This window comes from Artibeus jamaicensis, unplaced genomic scaffold (assembly GCF_021234435.1).
Source record: "Artibeus jamaicensis isolate MK-2021 breed Jamaican fruit bat unplaced genomic scaffold, CSHL_Jam_final contig_525, whole genome shotgun sequence".
Taxonomy (NCBI): domain Eukaryota; kingdom Metazoa; phylum Chordata; class Mammalia; order Chiroptera; family Phyllostomidae; genus Artibeus; species Artibeus jamaicensis.
In genome coordinates, this window is record NW_026521874.1 from 5,529,347 (window position 1) to 5,548,074 (window position 18,728).

At 40.7% G+C, this 18,728-nt stretch overlaps 1 protein-coding gene and 1 pseudogene across 7 annotated transcripts in view; one reads left to right on the plus strand and one right to left on the minus strand.

Annotated features, from left to right (window-relative positions):
• The window catches only part of HECTD4 (HECT domain E3 ubiquitin protein ligase 4), a 170,842-nt gene that overhangs the window by 83,532 nt on the left and 68,582 nt on the right, over window positions 1-18,728 (minus strand). For 5 of the 7 annotated variants that reach the window (XM_037133514.2, XM_053669736.1, XM_053669733.1 and 2 more), the window contains exons 9-17: window positions 17,538-17,696; window positions 14,086-14,199; window positions 13,232-13,372; window positions 4,937-5,169; window positions 4,431-4,576; window positions 2,732-2,802; window positions 2,030-2,135; window positions 1,344-1,464; window positions 414-542 (exon numbers count right to left, since the gene is read on the minus strand). In XM_037133514.2, the coding sequence (XP_036989409.2) occupies window positions 414-542; window positions 1,344-1,464; window positions 2,030-2,135; window positions 2,732-2,802; window positions 4,431-4,576; window positions 4,937-5,169; window positions 13,232-13,372; window positions 14,086-14,199; window positions 17,538-17,696 (1,220 nt within the window). The remainder of the gene's footprint in view (window positions 1-413; window positions 543-1,343; window positions 1,465-2,029; window positions 2,136-2,731; window positions 2,803-4,430; window positions 4,577-4,936; window positions 5,170-13,231; window positions 13,373-14,085; window positions 14,200-17,537; window positions 17,697-18,728) is intronic. The other 2 variants (XM_053669735.1, XM_053669734.1) reach the window with 1 other exon arrangement.
• LOC128628077 (40S ribosomal protein S27-like) lies at window positions 12,489-12,735 on the plus strand (annotated as a pseudogene).

The following is an 18,728-nucleotide window of genomic DNA, read 5'->3' on the forward strand; positions in this document are numbered from 1 at the left end:
TCTTTTTAAAGTTATTTGAACCAAGAGAGCATAATAAATCAGCCAAAATGCCAAAGTTATTTAAATTGTTAGGCTCCTGGATTTATTTATATATTCCTATATAAATAAAACTTTCAGGTGCATATGAGATCACTTGTAAGTGCCATATTTTATAGTTCTTAAAAAACATGAAAATAAACAAAGGCACGAAAAGACAGGAGCACATGGATGACACATTATGAAGAGTGTCACAAATATGGTAACCACTGTGCAATGACATAAAAATCTATGAAATGAGTGGCCTAATATTACCTCTCACAAAAATATAAGCCACATGGTGAAATCCAACATCATAATAGACAGAAATATATCCAATTAAGCTGTGCTTTACACGCTGGGTAGAAAGCATTGTTAGAATAAAGCTTGGTGTTTACCTGTACCTTCAATGTATCTCCCTGCAAGGAGTTGTCACTGTCATCATTCTCGTCAGGTTTAATCAAAATAGTGTTACTGAGAAGGTGGTTCTGAACTGCCATCAGATAGCGCAGGCAGGAGGATGCAGCCTTTAACACAAACAAGGGCATTTAAATGATCTGGGTCCTACTGAAACAAGGGATCATGTGATCCTTGTGTTTTTAAAAGATTTCAACAAGGGAAGCAAAAGAGAAAGTACAAAAAACAGACCGAGTTAGTTTTTTAGGTGATTTATTTGCACTTGGCTTTTGGTACAGAATTTGACACAGTTACCATGACCTTCTGCCTTCTGCTACATCATCCTCAGGATGATCCCTCCTACATGATCCCTCAGATACTTACTTGAATTTTTGCCTCTTACTAATTTTCTTCCCCACCCTCCTTCCCATCACATGTATCTCCATTAGAGAAGACTCTACAGAAATTCTTAAAAGAATCTTTGGTTCTTATCAGTCTCTGTAAAACACTGATGGTTTAGAAAACAATGCTAAACTTCAAATTAACGAGGGAAGAAATCTTCACTATTTTAAACAAAAATAAATCCAAATTCAGACAAATAATTTATTGCAACAAGACACTTAAAGCAGGAGTCATCTTTGGAGCAAGCATCTCGAATGGACCTGTCTAGTTCTACATTTCTAGGACAAGCACAGTCACCCGCGGGCCTCTCCAGGTAAGTCTGTCCTTGTAAAGTGTGTGCCTGCACGCACCTCGACACAGTAGAATGACAACAGGAACGTTGGGTTCAATTTTACTTTCATCAAACACATTTTTACTGAGATCTGGTCAAGATGGCAGAGTAGATGGATGCTGCAGTCGCCTCCTCCCAGACATTAAAATTACAGCTAAATTACAGAACAATCAACCTGGATAAATACATTTTTACTTACAGGCACAGTTGAAAGGAGTTTTTGAAAATCATCTTTAGAAACAGTTTGGCACTTGGTGATTAAGATACAGGATTCCCGTACAACAATCTTCAGAATGTAGTGTAACAGTTCATCATTTAGTCTTTAAATGCAGGGAAAAAAATGTAACAATAAGATATTGATGGTTTAATAATAAAGGATAAAATTTTATACAACTGGTATAAGAGGATAAATAGAAGATATAAAGTTAATTAGTTCTGGAAGCAAATCATCTTAGTCATGATGCTAACAACTGGTTCTGTTGTCTAAATCAGACTTAATGGAGACAAAATAGGACCCAAGCACTTAGTCCAAATACTCTATAAACAGCAAAGAAAACCAGCGCCTTCTTCCCCTCACCAGCTATAACCACACCCTCACCCTCCGTCATAAACCATGTGGATGGCACCCTCCATCGAGCTTTCTTAAACAAGCTCCATCTGCCATTTCTGCTACAGTACCCTTCCCAGGCCTCAATTTCTTTACTGATTAAACTGAAACATGCTAGATGGCAACTGTCAGACTTATGGTCTTTCAAGTGATCCACAGTTTAAACTTAATATGCTAACCATATTAGATATTATAGGAGACGAAAGTTGATCATACTTAATGCTGACAAATTACGGAGGAAAACACAAAGAAAGAGTAACTAAGATAACCGGTATCACCTGTAATGGTCGTCGTCCTCACTGCCAAATCGGTTGTTTTGAAGCTGTTCTGCTAAATTGGTTAGGATCACATCCCGCAGCTGGGAGAGGCCACTGTTTCTCTCTCCTACACAGAACAAAGCTCCATCAACAACCCTGGTAATTACACTTAGAAAAGAGATGCTATTAAAGAAAGTTTTTAAACAAGCGGATTGTCAGCAACCCAGTGCGCAGCTGCGGCTGCCTCATAAAAGCAACAGCAAACACTGCCGCGCCCCCCGCATCACCTTTTCCAACTCGTGCATCCTCACTGAAGTGTGGCTACCCTGTACCTGTCATAAAGTGTGATTTCCAACTCTTAGACATGGTGAATTGTTACTGTTTTTATTTAGTCTAACTGTAAAGCTGCATTTTAGTGTGTGGGAAAAACTGGCTTAGAAACCCCAAGAAGTCATTACTGTTAATGTGTATTAAATAGCTACAACAAGGAACGTAAGGCTGAGCAGTGGAGACAGAAAGGTGTACAAAGCTTGAAGATATATGTACATATAAAACATGGTTTCTGCTTTCAATCTGGCTGAAGCATTGGCATTATGTGAAGATATGTTCTGAAAATTAATGCTAACAGATATGAAGGAAAAATCTATTATCCTAAATATCCAGTTGTTCCCTTAGGGAGAAAAAGGGAAGGCAGTTCAAGGACAGTTAAAGGATGGTTCTTACCTTCTGTTAAGACCAGCTTAAGTAAGTTATTGATTTCAGTTTCACCTGGGTACAAGATATTCAAACCAGAGCTGAAACAACAGAAAGGTCAAAAAGCTTTTAGAAAATCCAAGCTCTATTTAAATGTGTATTTTTACTAAGATGCTAGTTTGGTTACATAAAACTCTGAGGTGAGTTTCATCACTAAAAAAGCAGCTGAAACTAAATTCACTTTGTAATCTAGTCCGCTGATAGTCAGTCTGTTTCCCTCTATGTGCCCTACCTGTAAGTTACCAAAATGACGACTTACCTGAGGCCAGATGCAGACCTGGTTAAAGAGAACTGGGCTCTAAAAAAAATCAATGGCATCAAGCCAGCTATATATGGAGACTGTGCCAAAAAATCATTGGAGAAGGGGATTTTCTGATTCTCAGCTTTTCCAAAGGGGCAGAAAGAATAGTATTGCAAATAGCGCCAGAATTTTTCTTCCTCTTTCTTTTCTTATGAGATCTAACGTACAATGAAGCACACAGGTTTAAAGTATATACTTTGGTAAATTCTGAGAGATGTACACACCCATGAAGAAAAACCAACAAGATAGTGAACATACTCATTAGCCCCAGAAGTTGCCTTGCAGCACTGGATTGACATTTTTGATTTAATGGTCTCAACAGAAAGAGACCAAGAGCATAATCTGTTGTGGAAGGAAAGAACGAGCCCTCCCTCCCTGCCCACCTGTCATCTGGTACTTCCAGGCCAAGCACTCAGTTCTCTCTTGGTCACTACATTATACTTGTTCATATTAAGGCTATATTCCTGCATAAAAACTCATTGCACTCGAAGTGTGTGTGTGCACGTGCATGTGTGTAGAGAGATGATAGAGAAAATGACAATAGAAAATGGTCCATAAATTCTGTCTTCTTGCCTAACAAGGTATTAAGTAGATTTTAAAAAGTTAACATTGGAAAAAAAAAAGTTAACATTGGCCCTGGCTGGTGTAGCTCAGTTGATTGAACACGGGCCTGTGAAGCAAAGAGTTGCTGTTGTTGGGAGTTGTTCAATTCCCAGTCAGGGCACATGCCTGGGTTGCAGGCCAGGTCCCCAGTGGGGGACACAAGGGAGGCAACCACACACTGATGTTTCTCTCCCACTCTTTCTCCTTCCCTTCCCCTCTCTCTAAAAATAAATAAATAAAATATTTTTTAAAATTAAAAAAACAATAAAAAGTTAACATTGTCAAGCACTTTGCATTGGGCCTTACCTAATTAAAATCTCACAAACCTGTAAAGTGGTTACTATTTTTATGCCCATTTTATAGCTGAGGAAATGGAATACTCAAGGTCATTGCTAGTAAATGGCAGAGCAAACACTAGAACCCAGGTCTGCCTGAGCCCAAAGCTGGCTTAACTCTCTTGCCAGACTCTCCCAAATGAGATAAACATCTGCTTATAAACCATCAATATATACTTCAAGGGTGTTTTTGTCTTTTTTTTTTTAAAGGATCCAGTGAGAATCTTAGGTACAGGGTGGGAAGAGGAACACAAGAACATGAACGGCTTCAGCCCCTGGGAGTCGGGCCACAAGCCTCTGTCCAGTGACAGGGTCCTCTGCACATGGGGCCCTGGCTGGGAGGGGCTGCGGCTCCCGTGCAGGGAAGATCAGGAGGCAGTGAGGGAGAAGCATTTGGAGGAGAGCACTGTGACAATCATTTACTGATCACCTGATGGCAAGGCAGACTTCCTTCTGAATTTCAGGGCAAATTTGATCTTTTGGTGCCATCAGCAACTGCCAAAGAAGCAATCCCGACCGTCGAATGATGTCTCGATTCCTTTCAGTTTGTGGGCTGAAGAAAAATTTAAATACCACCTACAGAAACATAAAGGGTATATCTAAAAACGTGAATTCTATTGGGGATAACATTATCCCTCTGAAGAAAGTACATACAGTTATTCTTACAAATAGATTTTAACCACAATCTCTCCCATTGTGTAATGGTATAATTACAGTAAATACTTTACATATATTAATTACAATGAACTACATATAGCAACAGTCCATTAACTGCTGTGCAATGAATATGATAATTCTAATTATAGGACTAGAATGGGGTAAGATGCAACACAGCAATGTTATTAAATTTTCTTCTGGTAGAAATTAGCTGCTGAAGCCAAGCTTTGTGTTCCTTTTTCTATATTATCTTATTTATCTCATAACAGAGTTATTTACCTGAAAGACAACAAGAATGCAGCGTATAATACAGGTATCTCCATTAACCATGGCCTTCTCCATAATATCACAAATACTGCTAAGGTGGTGTGCTTCGATCGGATGCTGCTTGCCCAAGACACTTGTGATTGGAAGGTTTGGGTTGGTAGCAAGAAGATTGAGTTGGTGTATGCACATCGCACCAACGTGGTGCAATAACTGGTTTATAACCTCACTCGTGGTTATAGCCTCTTCTGGAAAATAAAAAGGCAACTCAGTGAGGAAAGACACATCCATGGGCAGTCCCCAAGGAGCAGCTTTTTGACTGACAGAAGGTGCAGACACGCACTAGGAGAGAGTATCGGCTCCCATCTTCTCTGCTCTGCTGGAGAACCTTTCTCCCTGCCCCTGAGTGCTGAGGTGAAAACACCTGGGCATTTCCATAGTTTTAGATCATAAGCAGCTACGACCATGGAGCCCTTTCTGTATGCTTGACAATCGGCTAAATGCTACACAGGCTTTACCTTGAAACATCATTATAAACTTAGACAATTTTAGCCCAGTTCTGTAGAGGAGTAAATAGAGACTCAGGTTAAGTAACACAGCTACTGAGTGGTAAAGCTGGGACTTAAATTCAGGCCATCTTGGCTCAGAGCACAGGCCAGTAATCATTCGGTACAATCTCTCCATCTTCTCTGGCTCCTCTATGGGAGAACCCACCCCGCTCCCAGGTCCAGAAATATCTCCTCCCACAATACCTCCACATTTTTATCTCCTTTAGTCCAAGCTCGTGAGGGTTGACAAGCATCCTCTTACGTAATAACAAATGCCTCATGGATGGCTACAGGAATTCAGAAATGGAGGTAAAAGTCTACAAAGTGCGCACACACAAAAAATTTGCTTTTTCCCCCCTAAAACAGCTGAAATGAACTGCCTAAAACAAAACAAACAAAACAAAACAAAACGAAACAGGAAAGCAGGCCATCTTGGAGAAGCAGGCCTGATGGAGGAACTTCAGAGCTGTGAAAGGATTGTGGGCACTGGGAACGATGAGAAAAGGACTCAGGGGAACAGAAGAGGAGGCAAACTTTGCTGAAACTAAACTTTTGATTGTGTGTTAATTCTACAGCCAGGATGGCTCTCACTAATCCTATGCCTTTTGAGTTCCTGATCTTACACTGGTAGAATTTAGTTTCGTCTTATTCACCTTCACTAAGGACCTTTTGAAAGTTAGCTACCCAAACAAATGAGGTGCCTGATTTTTACTCTGCAGTAGGTGGGAAGCCAGTGGAGCTGTGTGAGCAGAGGAGTGTCCGATCTGACTCCCTAAGGTTGTCAAAGACTCTGGCTGTCACGTGGAGATGCAAGCGGAGGACGGCAACTGCAGAGGCAGTAGGAAGACCAGCCAGGAGGCTATTACAATTTGGGAGAAGGCAATGACGGCCTAGACTAGAGTTGCAGCAGGATAAGAAGTGGGAAATGGCTAGACTCGGGACATATTTTGAAGGTAGGAGCCGACAGGATTCGCTGATTTCCATTTGGGTGTGAGCTGTGGGCGAAGGAGAGTCGTAGGTAACTCCGGCGTTTTTGGTGTGAACAGTAACCCTATCCTGGAACGTGGGGGACTCACTAGGTAGAGATTTAGACATGGGGAGAAATAGGGAGTTAGTTGTTGACATTTTAAGTTGAAGATGCCTATTACATAAAAATAAATAAACATACAAGTAGAGGTGAATACACAGTCAAGAGTTCAGGCAAGAGGCTTGTAATTATAGCAGATAATAATTAGGGACTCACTGGACTTCCACCAAGATGGAGGCGTAGGTGGAAACACTGCGCCTTCTCACACAACCAAGTTTAGAGACAACTAAATATTAGCAACAGAAAACACAGCCAGAACACAGAAAATTGAACTTTTCAGGAAGTCCGTTAACAACAAATTCTTCAGCCTGACCGGTAAGGGGCGAAACCAGCAGCTGAGGAAGCGGGATTGCACAGGAGGCTCGGTCAGCCGGACTCAGGTGCGGAATCCAGACGCCCGGAATCCAGGCGCAGAGTTGGACCTAGTGAGCGACCAAGCGAGCCACCAGGCGAGCGACCGCGAGGGAGACAGCGGGGGAGCTGTGCTGCGTGTTGACTGTGGTCGCGCATTTGTGTGTGGATAGATAAGTGAGGGGGTGGGCGGTTGGACCGGGGCCGGCGGGTCCCCACAGCAAGCGACAGTGGAGGGCACCGCCATTTCCCCGCTCTGACCCCACCTCCACATACAGCGTCATAACCCAGCGACTCTGAGTGGCCCGGCCCAGGTGAACCACCTAAGATGCTAATCCTCACCCAGCTGTGAGAAACAGCAGAGGGTGCAGCCATTTCCCTGCTCTGACCACGCCCCCACATACAGCGTCACAACCCAGCGACCTGGGAGTCCAAGGCACCGCTTCTCACACTTAAAGGGCCAGAACAGACCAAAAATGTCGCAAGAAGATCTCAAAGCTCCAGAGCCCATAGATCTAAGCGATGAAGAAATAGCAAAACTCTCAGACGCACAGTTTGAAACACTGGTCATCAGGATCCTCACAGAACTGGTTGATTATACCGACAAATTAGACAAATATATGAAGGCGAAACTCATTGAAATGAATGGAATTGCACAGGACACCAATAGCAATGAAAAGGAAACTGGGACTCAAATCAATGGCGTGGACCAGAAGAAAGCAAATAATGGCCAAACAGAAAAGAGTCAAGAAGCAACAATTCAAAGAAATGAGGAGAGTCTTAGGAACCTCCAGGACATCTTTAAACGCTCCAACATCTGAATTATAGGGGTACCAGAAGGGGGAAAGGCATAGCCACCAGTGGAAAACTTATTTGAACAAATAATAAAGGAGAATTTCCCCAATCTGGCAAAGGAAATAGACTTCCAAGAAATCCAGGAAGCTCAGAGAGTCCCAAAGAAGTTGGACCCAAGAAGGAACACACCAAGGCACATCATCATTACATTAGCCAAGATTAAAATGAAGGAGAGAATCCTGGAAGCAGCAAGAGCTAAGGGGACAGTCACCTACAAAGGAGTTCCCATCAGACTGTCAGCGGATTTCTCAAAAGAGACCTTACAGGCAAGAAGGGGCTGGAAAGAGGTATTCCAAGTCATGAAATCCAAAGACCTACAACCAAGATCGCTCTATCCAGCAAAACTTTCATTTAGAATGGAAGGACAGATAAAGTGCTTCTCAGATAAGATCAAATTCAAGGAGTTCATCATCACCAAGCCCTTATTATATGAAATGTTAAAGGGACTTACCTAAGAAAAAGAAGTTAAAAAAAGATGAACAGTCAAAGGACAGCAAACTCACAGTTATTAACAACCACACCTAAAACAAAAGCAAACTAAAAGGACAGCTAGATCAGGAGTGGAAACATAGAAATGAAGATCTCAAGGAGGGTTAGCAACAGGGGAGTGGGAGGAGGAGAAAGGGGGAGAAGGGACAGAAAATAAGTAGCATAGACAGCAGATAGAAAATAGATGGGGGGGGCAAGAATAGCATGGGAAATATAAAATCTAAAGGAACTGAGACACATGGTCATAAACTAAAGGGGGGTAATGGTGGGGATGGGGGGGTAGGGTGGAGGGGAATGAAGGGGGGAATAGAACAACTGTAACAGCATAATCAATAAAAAAAATTAAAAAATACAAACAAACAAAAAACCTAGCTTATCCAGTAGTAAGAGGAAGAAAAAATAGAGGATAAAGCCTTAAGCAATCATATTGATCTAATTCAGCAATTAGCCAAATTCCAATGTTATCTTATGTTATAAATATCTTTAGGGCTTTACTGAGTGGGAAAACGGAATAGTGAGACACTAACTTTTCAAGTTTTTCATATATTTGTTTCCTAATAAAATACTCTTAAGATTAAAGAAAGGTTTAGGAAACCAAAAAAAAAAGAAAGAAAATGCAGCCAAAACACAGAAAATTGAACAAAATACAGTTCTGTTCAAAACACAGAAAATTGAACTTTTCGGAAGTCTGATAACAACAAATTCTTCAACCAGACTGGTAAGAGGGGCAGAGCCAGCGGCTGGCACAGCAGGGCTGCACAGGAAAACTCAGTCAGACTGACCCAGGCGCGCGTGGACTGGCAGTGGTTGGCGGATCCCAGGCTTGGGGTTGCGATGGGCAGACCCAGTGAGCAATAGCACAAGGCGGCAGGCTGACAAAGGTCACATATTCTCGAGCAAATAAACCAGCGAAGGAGCAAGCAGTGAGACAGACTGTGCAGGCCCCAGCAGTGGGAAGCAGCAGAGGCGACCGCTATTGCCCCTCTCTGACCCCACCCCCACATACAGCATCACAACCCAGAAATTGGGTGGCCCCACCCTGGTCAACACCTAAGGCTCCACTCCTCATACTTAATGGTCGAGAACAGACCAAAACATGGCTCAAGAACTCAAACCCCTGGAGCCGATAACTCTAAGCAATGAAGAGATAGCAAAACTTTCAGATGCACAGTTCAAAACACTGGTGACCAGGACACTCACAGAACTGGTTGATTTTAGTCACAAATTAGAGGAACAAATGAAGGCTAAACTAATTGAAATGAAGGGAAATTCACAGGAAAGAAATAGTGATGGAAAAAAAAAACCTGGGACTCAAATCAAAGGAGTGGACCAGAAGGAAGAAAAAAATGACCAAACAGAAAGATATGAAGAAACAAGAATTCAGAAAAATAAGGAGAGGCTTAGGAACCTCCAGGACATCTTTAAACACTCCAACATCCAAATTATAGGGGTACCAGAAGGGGGAAAGGAACAGCCACCAGTGGAAAACTTATTTGAACAAATAATAAAAGAGAATTTCCCCAATCTGGCAAAGGAAATAGACTTCCAGGAAGTCCAGGAAGCTCAGAGAGTCCCAAAGAAGTTGGACCCAAGAAGGAACACACCAAGGCACATCATCATTACATTAACCAAGATTAATATGAAGGAGAGAATCCTAGAAGCATCAAGAAATAAGAGGACAGTCACCTACAAAGGAGTTCCCATCAGACTGTCAGCGGATTTCTCAAAAGAGACCTTACAGGCAAGAAGGGGCTGGAAAGAGGTATTCCAAGTCATGAAATCCAAAGATCTACAACCAAGATTGCTCTATCCAGCAAAGCTTTCATTTAGAATGGAAGGACAGATAAAGTGTTTCTCAGATAAGATCAAATTCAAGAAGTTCATCATCACCAAGCCCTTATTATATGAAATGTTAAAGGGATTTACCTAAGAAAAAGAAGATAAAAAAGATAAACAGTGAAAGGACAGCAAACTCACAGTTACTAAGAACCACACCTAAAACAAAAGCAAACTAAGAGGACAGCTAGATCAGGAGCAGAACCATAGAAATGAAGATCTCATGGAGGGTTAGCAACAGGGGAGTGGGAGGAGGAGAAGTGGGGAGAAGGTACAGAAAATAAGTAGCATAGATGGTAGGTAGAAAATAGATAGGGGGGAGGGCAAGAATAGTAGGGGAAATACAGAATCTAAAGAACTTGAGACGCGTGGTCATAAACTAAAGGGGGGAATGGTGGGGGTGGGGGGTGCAGGGTGGAGGGAAATGAAGGGGGGAACAGAACAACTGTAAATGGCATAATCAATAAAATTTAAAAGAATAATTAGGGAGTCACTAATATGTAGTTGACTTTTTGACTTTTTCTTTCTGTGTTTTTTAACAGCTTTATCAAGATATAATTTATATACCATGAAATCCACTCATTCTAAGTACACAACTTAATGACTTTTAGTAATTTACACAAATACCAAAATCAGGAACCAAAGCAGAGAAATGACTACTGACCCTATAAAAATTAAAGGGAATACTATGAGCAACTTCATGCCAACAAATAAGAAAAGTTAGATGAAATGCACAAATCTCTAAAAAGACCAAAACTAACTCAAGAAGAAATTAAAAAACCTGAATAGATCATTGCATAGCCTCAAAGTCTCGCTTCCCCCCAGATATTTCTTAATTACAGTGGTGATTCACACATGTCCACAAATTCTCTGATGCTTTTCCTTCCAGGAGATGGAGCCTAATTCTCCTTCTCATGAGGGCAGTCTTAATGACTTGCTTCTAACAGAGTATGGAAAAGTGGTAACTGCACAGTGAAGAAAGCTGGTGTTTAAATCAAATGGTCAATTTTGACATCACCAGTTACAAGTCATGTCGACATCATGTGCCTGTGATATATGATGCAATGAGAAAAGCACTTCATCTCTGCAGTGGTTTTCCTGCAAATCTGTGACTTTAGTTTAAAGTGAGAAAACAACAGACAAAGTGAGGAACATTCTACAAAATACCTTGTCAGCACTCCTCAAAAGTGTCTTTTTCTCTCATGCAGACAGGATACCTCTATCCACTACAGCCAACCATCTCAGATCTGCTGTTAGCCACTGTAATAATTTTTTCTTTTCAGTCACTGAATTTTCAAACCCAACATTTCCAATTGGTTCTTTTTTTTTTTAAATAATGTACTTACTGAAATTCCCTATTTATTCAATCATAGTCATCATACTTTCCTTTCATCTTTTAATGTGTTATCTTTCGGTTCCCTGGAGGGATTTACAAAGGATGCTTTAAATTCTTCATCTACTAAGCCCAACATCTGAGTTCTGTATGCAGCGTGCAGCTACTGATTTCTCTGCTCCGGTACCTTGTTTTCTTAATATGTTGCTTCTATTTTAACCTTTTGCTTTCTTTCATTTGTTTATTTTTATTATTCTTGTTTGTATTTTTAAGCCCACCTTCCCTGGGGTTACCCCATGAGTCAGAGGTTGTGGTCACATGCCTGTAGTTCGGGAGACTCTGCATGTTTTGGGGGAGCACATCAAAGTTCTGGCAGTTTTACACTCTGCACTGGTTTTCACCTTCTGCCAGCTCCTCTTCACATCTCTGCAGGCTCACGCTCAGCCAGGCCTGTGTGAATAGCGTGGGCCTCCTCAGGCTTCTGTGGGGAGCTTAGCAAGCCCTCTGCAGCTTTCTTACTACCCAGATTTCCCTAGTAAATTTCTGGCTAGCCTGCTTGTTCACTGCTTGCCCTGACCAGAACGATGGAAATCAGTCTAGCAAAGCCACTGGTATTCCCTGTTTGCCACCAAGACTACCACCGATACTGATGGTGATGCCGGGCACGAGTGTTTTCCACTCTCCGCTCCAAATCAAGTCAGCCGGCTCTGACAGCCAAGATGCTAGATTACAGAATCTGCCCCAACCTGGTGGAATTACTATACTGACGAAGCTGGAGGTGGGAGAAAGGAGCATCCCTAGCTAAGAACACCACAACATCTACTGTTCCAACCCAAAGTTCAGTGTTTTTTATAAATACCTGCTTCTCAATTTGGTATATGCCTTTCGTCAATTTCCAGAGGCTAGAAATAGTTGCTTTTGAGATTTTGCCAGTTTTAGCATTGTTTTATGGGGATAGAATTTGCTGAGCTACTCACTCCTTCATACCACTATAGCTGACTTTGATGTCATGGGATTTTTAAGTCAATATTAACTTAATATTGTTTTCTGGCAATGACGACCACCCATGACAACATGCCTCTCGCTAAGGACTTCCTTCATCTGTCTCTGCAAGAGAAGAAGAAACACAAGAGGCGCCTGGTGCAGAGCCCCCAGTCCTACCTCATGGATGGGAAGTGCCTGGGATGGCAGAACATCACCACTGCTTCTAGCCCCGCACAGACGGCAGCTTTGTGTGCTGGCTGTCCCCCGTCCCCTGTCAGCCCACAGGAGGAACAGCAAAGCTGACAGAGGCTGTTCCTTCAGAACGAAGTAGCACTCAAAGCACCCAAATCAAGATGAGTGGGGAACCATCCCAATAAACACATTTTGAATACAAAAAAAAATTAACTTAATATTAAGAATCTTAGTATTTATATTGAAAAATATAAAGATCTTTTATTGGCAATTCTACCCTATTTTAAGTTTGTATATAAATAAATGTCAATGTAAAACATTACAACAGCAAATAATCCCAAGCCACATACAAGTAAAGAATCAATTTTGTACCAAAGATCTGACAATTGCAGAAGAAACATAATATTCCTGTTATAAAAAAAAGTCTATGGACCACCACAAAAGCTCTACTTATTTATACGCCATTTCCTTAGTCATAAACCAATCAGACAATAAGGATTTCAGGTTTCTAAGTTCAAAAAGGGAAGGGTGTTGACCCATGTTGCTGCTTGGGCCACGTCCCACTTACTCATGCTGCAGTTCTCTCTGCTACATCCTGGGGGACAGCCTTTCCTGGCAGACTGAGCGCACCTCACCTTTGGGCTCTGTGATGATGTGGCTGACCCCGAGCCTCTGGCAGACGTAATGGAAGGCCTGGTTCCCAGGATTGCACCACTGGTCAATGTAGTCGTTCGAACAGGTCCACAGCATGTTGTTCACGGTGTCGTAACAGGCACCTGCAAAAAGAGCATCTTTATTCAACTGCCATGTCATCATCTGCCTGTACCCGTGGTTCTCAGCAGCACTGCTACAGAACGGAAGGGCAAGGATCCCCCGCGCTGACAATCTGCATCCTGCTCCCATACATTTTCCTTGGCAAAGCATTAGGCTGAGGTTGAGCAAAAAGGGAGCACTCAATCTCTGTTTTGCCCAACTCCTCTGTGGGAATGGGATAAGTCAAGGAAGACACAGCTCTTAGTAACTGACTTCTACATAACCTTTTTAATTCCATAAAAGATTCAAGAGGCTTACATTAAAACCCAGGTGCAATAGGACTGATTAACATAATACCCAAAAAAGCCTTAGCAACAGAGGAAAAAAAAGGGTGAGATATGAGCTTCCTAGGAGACAAGGCAAAGAGAAAATAGTACATAATCCTAATTTTCTGACTATAAGAAGCATAACAATTTCTCACAAGAAATAAATCTTTAAAGAATTTCAAACTTTGAACTTTGAAGGATTTGTTATGGGCATCATCAGACAACCTAATGGACAGTATGCAGAGGAATTTCACATGGCAATTTCTTATATTAATCCTCAAAATTATACAGCAGTATAAAAAAACCTTTCTTTCAGGGAAACTAGAACACCACAAAGATCGGCAAGACTTTTTGAGAGAAACTGCTGAAACACTGACTTTCCCGAAAAAATGTGGGTATCTATTCCTTACCCAATCCTGGTACAAGAGCACCACGCCCCAGGGAGCTTCCAGCAGCATCTATGAGATCAGCACGGCTTGTGAACTGGCCATCCGAAATGTTATACACCAAACTGGAGGCGAGGACTTTGGGAACAAACATTAAGCTGTTTAATAAGCCTTAAAGTGATTGTCAGTCTACTTTTTACAGTTTCAGCTTTAGGCTCTTAACAAGACTTTCATAAAAAACCACGTATTTTTTGTTGTCTACTGATGGTAACAATGAGGAGATAGAACACACACAGAAGACCACAAAAAGAAAACTCACAAATATCTTTCTAAATAGTGAACTATATTTTTTAAAAGTGTTTTTAAATGGAAACTTTTGCATAATGGTTTTTTGAATATGGGTTATCAAAAGGGTAATAGCAAGAGGAGTTATTATCATTACCGACACAAGGTAACATTTTACAAGAAATACTTTACACATAGTTGGTGCTCAGCAAAGGTTAGTAGACACACCACTCAGTTCCAGGCAGTGGCTCTACAACTTGGAGACGCTTCAGCCTTTTTCCTTAACACAGGATAACGCCATGATGACAAGCATGGGCCCTGGGTGTCTGGGTTTGAGTCCCAGCTCTACCGCTTCTGGGCGACCCTGGGAAATTTACTGAACCTCTCAGTTTCCTCATGTGTGAACCAGAGATAATAAAAGTGCCAGCCTTACACAGTTCTCGTGAAGATTAAACAAGTTAAAATGTGTCTAGGATCCACACCAGCTCATCTGCACTAGCTGCTATAACTGACAGTCTTTTCTCCCCACTTTCAAACGTAAAATGTGAGCACCGTGTCACTGGAGCTTGTTTGTCTGATTCCTGTCGCCTTGGTGACCCAGATCCTCATCACACCTGCCATGAGCGATAATCTGAACTAAACTCTTTGTTTCTGCTTTATTTTCTCCTGTTCCATTCTGCACAGCAACAAAATGATCTTCCCCAAATCTTTTTGTTGTGTTTACCATGCATGTGCTACTCACTTGAATAATACCCATTTTTCATGGTTTAAACTCAAGACCCTATTTGGTCTCTCCCTTCCACCCCCCAATGGACAACAACCCTTTCTTTCTGAGTCTGCAGCACGGACACCTGCTTCCCCCGGTTGGGGCAGTGGTGCGGCACTGTGCATCCTTCCCCAGGCGTCTCTCACACCTACACGTGTTCCCCAATCAGACTGTGAGCAGGCGCCACTTCTACTGAGTAGCCTCCCTCACCCCCCATGACCAGTGTGCAATGGGACACAGAAGGAATTCCAGCGTTTATCGATTTGTTGGTCTAAAATAGAATCATGGTGTAAGCTGTATTCTCATGAAGAAAACAGCACTGTAAAGGCCTGCTCCAGTCAAATGGGGTCACTTTCAATTGAGAGAAAAGGCCATGACTAGGAGGCCAAAAAAGGGTTTAATAAGACAAGTGGTCAATAAAAAGACAAATAACCTAATTTAAAAATTGCCGAAGGACTTCTCAAAAGAAGATATACAAATAGCCAATAAGCACAAGAAAAGATATTCAACACACTAGTCATCAGGGAAATACAAATCAAAACCACAATGAGATACCACTTCATACCCAGTAGGATGGCTATAATTTAAAAAAAAATGGAAAATAACAAATGTCGGTAGGGATATAGAGGAACTGGAGACATTTTACATTGCTGATGGGAACAGAAAATAGTGTAGCCCTCTTGGGAAACAGTCTGGCACTCCCTCCAAAGGGTAGCCTTATAGTTACCGTATGACCCAGAATTCTCCAGTGTACGTACCCAAGGGAAATGAAAATGCGTCCACACAGAAATCTGTACATAAGTTACATGAAACAGCCAAGAAGTAGAAGCAACCTCAATGTCAACAAAATGGGAGTATATCCATACAATGGAATATGACTCAGCAATAAAAAGGAATAGAGTAATAATTCATGCTACAACACGGATGAAGCTCAACCACATCAAGTTAAAGAAAAGGGCAGTCACAAAAGCACACATATTGTGTAATTCCATATATATGAAAAGTTCAGAAGAGCCAAATCCAGAGACAGACAGTGGGCTGGCGGTTGTCAGGGGACGAGAATGACAGAGGAGATGGGGAGCGACTACCAATGGTATGGGTTTTCTTCTTGGAGTGATGGAAATGGGCTAGAGTTACATAGTGGTGCTGTTGCCCAACTCTGCAAATATGCTAAAATCACTAAACTTTATACTTTAAAAGGATAAATTTTATGGTGGTAAGTTAGACCTCAATAAAAGATTGTTTTGGCTTTTTCTTGTAAAGAGACTCATAATAAATTTACATCATTTACCCAAGGGCTAAAGGGGACATTCTGGTCACATGAACTGTTAGAGAAAACAAGCTGTTGAAAAAAAAGTCAAACCTATTTGATTCAAAGGCAACAGAGTTTTGGAGTTATTATGCATGTCTAAATTCCAAACATATGCAACTAGTGGAAATGGCCTAAAGGTCAAGTTGATCTTAGATAATTTTTTTAAAACTGCTGAGGTCAAATTTATATCTGCAAGCTTAAGCTAGAGTATGACATGCTTTTTAAAAACCTAAATGTGAAATATAATGTTTTAATGAAATTACTATAAACAAATTGTTTTAAGAGGACAGAATATAAAATGTTGGGAAATGAAAACAAATGAACAGATTTTAAAACATTTTAATTTTATGTGCCTAAACAAATTTCAAAGAAAAAAAGAGCTCCCCCAAAAGTTACCATACATAAAAGGAATAATTTCTTTTGATTTTTTGGTTTTTCAAAATACTTTAACTTACCTGATGGTATATGGTCACCAAAAAATAGTGTGAGATACTATTATCCTTTTATTTGTTTACAAGTGGGAAAACTGAGGCCCATAGGAGTTAAATGATGAAGAAAGCTAGAAATGGCAATGCGAAAGAAACATTTTTGATTCTGTATTTTCTCTCATTTAACTGTGAAGCCAAAAATCACACTACTTTAATTATTCTAGTATGCCTTCCTCTTTTATAAAAATATATGTATTCATAATATTAATTTTTGCAGGCATTATTTTGTATTATACATTTTGGTTTAATGTGTGTGTCCTAAAATGGAGGCATTTCACTTACTATTTTAATACCTTTGGACTTCTATCACAGTGAGTAAAGCTCTTGCTGTAAATAATGTAACAATATATTATTTCATTTCCTAAAATTTTCCTGAACTCATTATTATTTCTAGTAATTTTACAGGGCAATAGCTTTCAGAAGTATATTATCATACCATCTATATATCTTTCATTCTAAATTCCTCCTTGCCTGTGACTATATTGATAGGTTTTTCTGTTGTTTTATCGAAAAGCTATTGCAAACAACTATTTAAGAGAGTAAGTTTAAAATCATCAACAGAAAAGCCTTAAATTTCAGAGTTGGAGACAAATTGAGAAAAGTGCCCAAAATAAAATTCACTTACTTTTTAAAGACGACAAACCACTTGTTCCCCCAAAAAGAGAGCGGGTGGCAGAACTGCCTGATCCCCCTGGGGGTGGGACCAGCATCACCAAGTACGTGCCACAGGTGTAAATGGGCGTCTTCCGCAGCATCTTTAGAGGTAGCCCACAGCTAGTATTTGCTGAAGAAAGGAATGCAAATGGTGAGTGGGGATATTTGAGACATATCACTCTGATTACCAAAACAGACCCAAGGATCAGGCCGGGTCCCTAGCTCATACAAAGACATATACCCAGATTTGGAAAACACAAGAAGTGATAAGCTAAGGAGAATATGATAATCTTGTGGCTCTCTGGCCTGGCCTCGAGCCCCCTGATATGTGACAGCTCTCAAAGGTGTTCCCAATAATCAATGTGCCTGTGTCTCTAAAAATTCTTTCAAAACAATAAACCTTCACATGGACTAAATCTCCGAATAAAAGAAGAATCCAGCTGCTTGTGTTTGCCCTACAAATGCTGCTCCTACAGAGATCTTTGCATTTTACACAGAGCAAGTTCTTAACAGGTTCCTGACATTACACTCATTACAAATAGCTTTGAGGATGAAACCAGCCAGAAAGTTTGAACTACAACTAGTTAATAGAAGCTTTTGCAATATCTATCTCAAAATAATTTTATACCTATATAATTTATGGTAACCCATTATATATTTTCTTTATGATAACCCATTATGTATTTTCTTTCTTAAGGGTCAGTGACATAAACTATCATTAAGAAAATACTTATTTCTACTCAAGAGGCATAAAATGTACTTTCAACTCCCTTACTGGCAGATCTGAAGATGCACAGAGAATTTAGGGATTTTCTGTATTAGTGTGGTGAGGACTGATGATGGCAACAGAATGTCAGTGCTTTGCCTAGGAAGCTGTTGGAGAATAAAATATAACTGCCTAGATGTAAAACCATCTTTAGATGGTTTAGATTTAAAAAAATAGCGCCTGATCTGTCTGATATTTGCTTTGAATGCTTGTGCTCCTAAAATAAATAAATAAATAAATAAATAAATAAATAAATAAGCTCTATTTTTAAAAACTCCAAGCCCCCAACAAGTATATTCTTTGTTCAGGACATAAATCCAGAAGGGTTAAGGTCCCGTAGATAAAACCAAAAGGGGTATGATTGAAAAGTTAGCAATATTGTGAGCATAACATTTT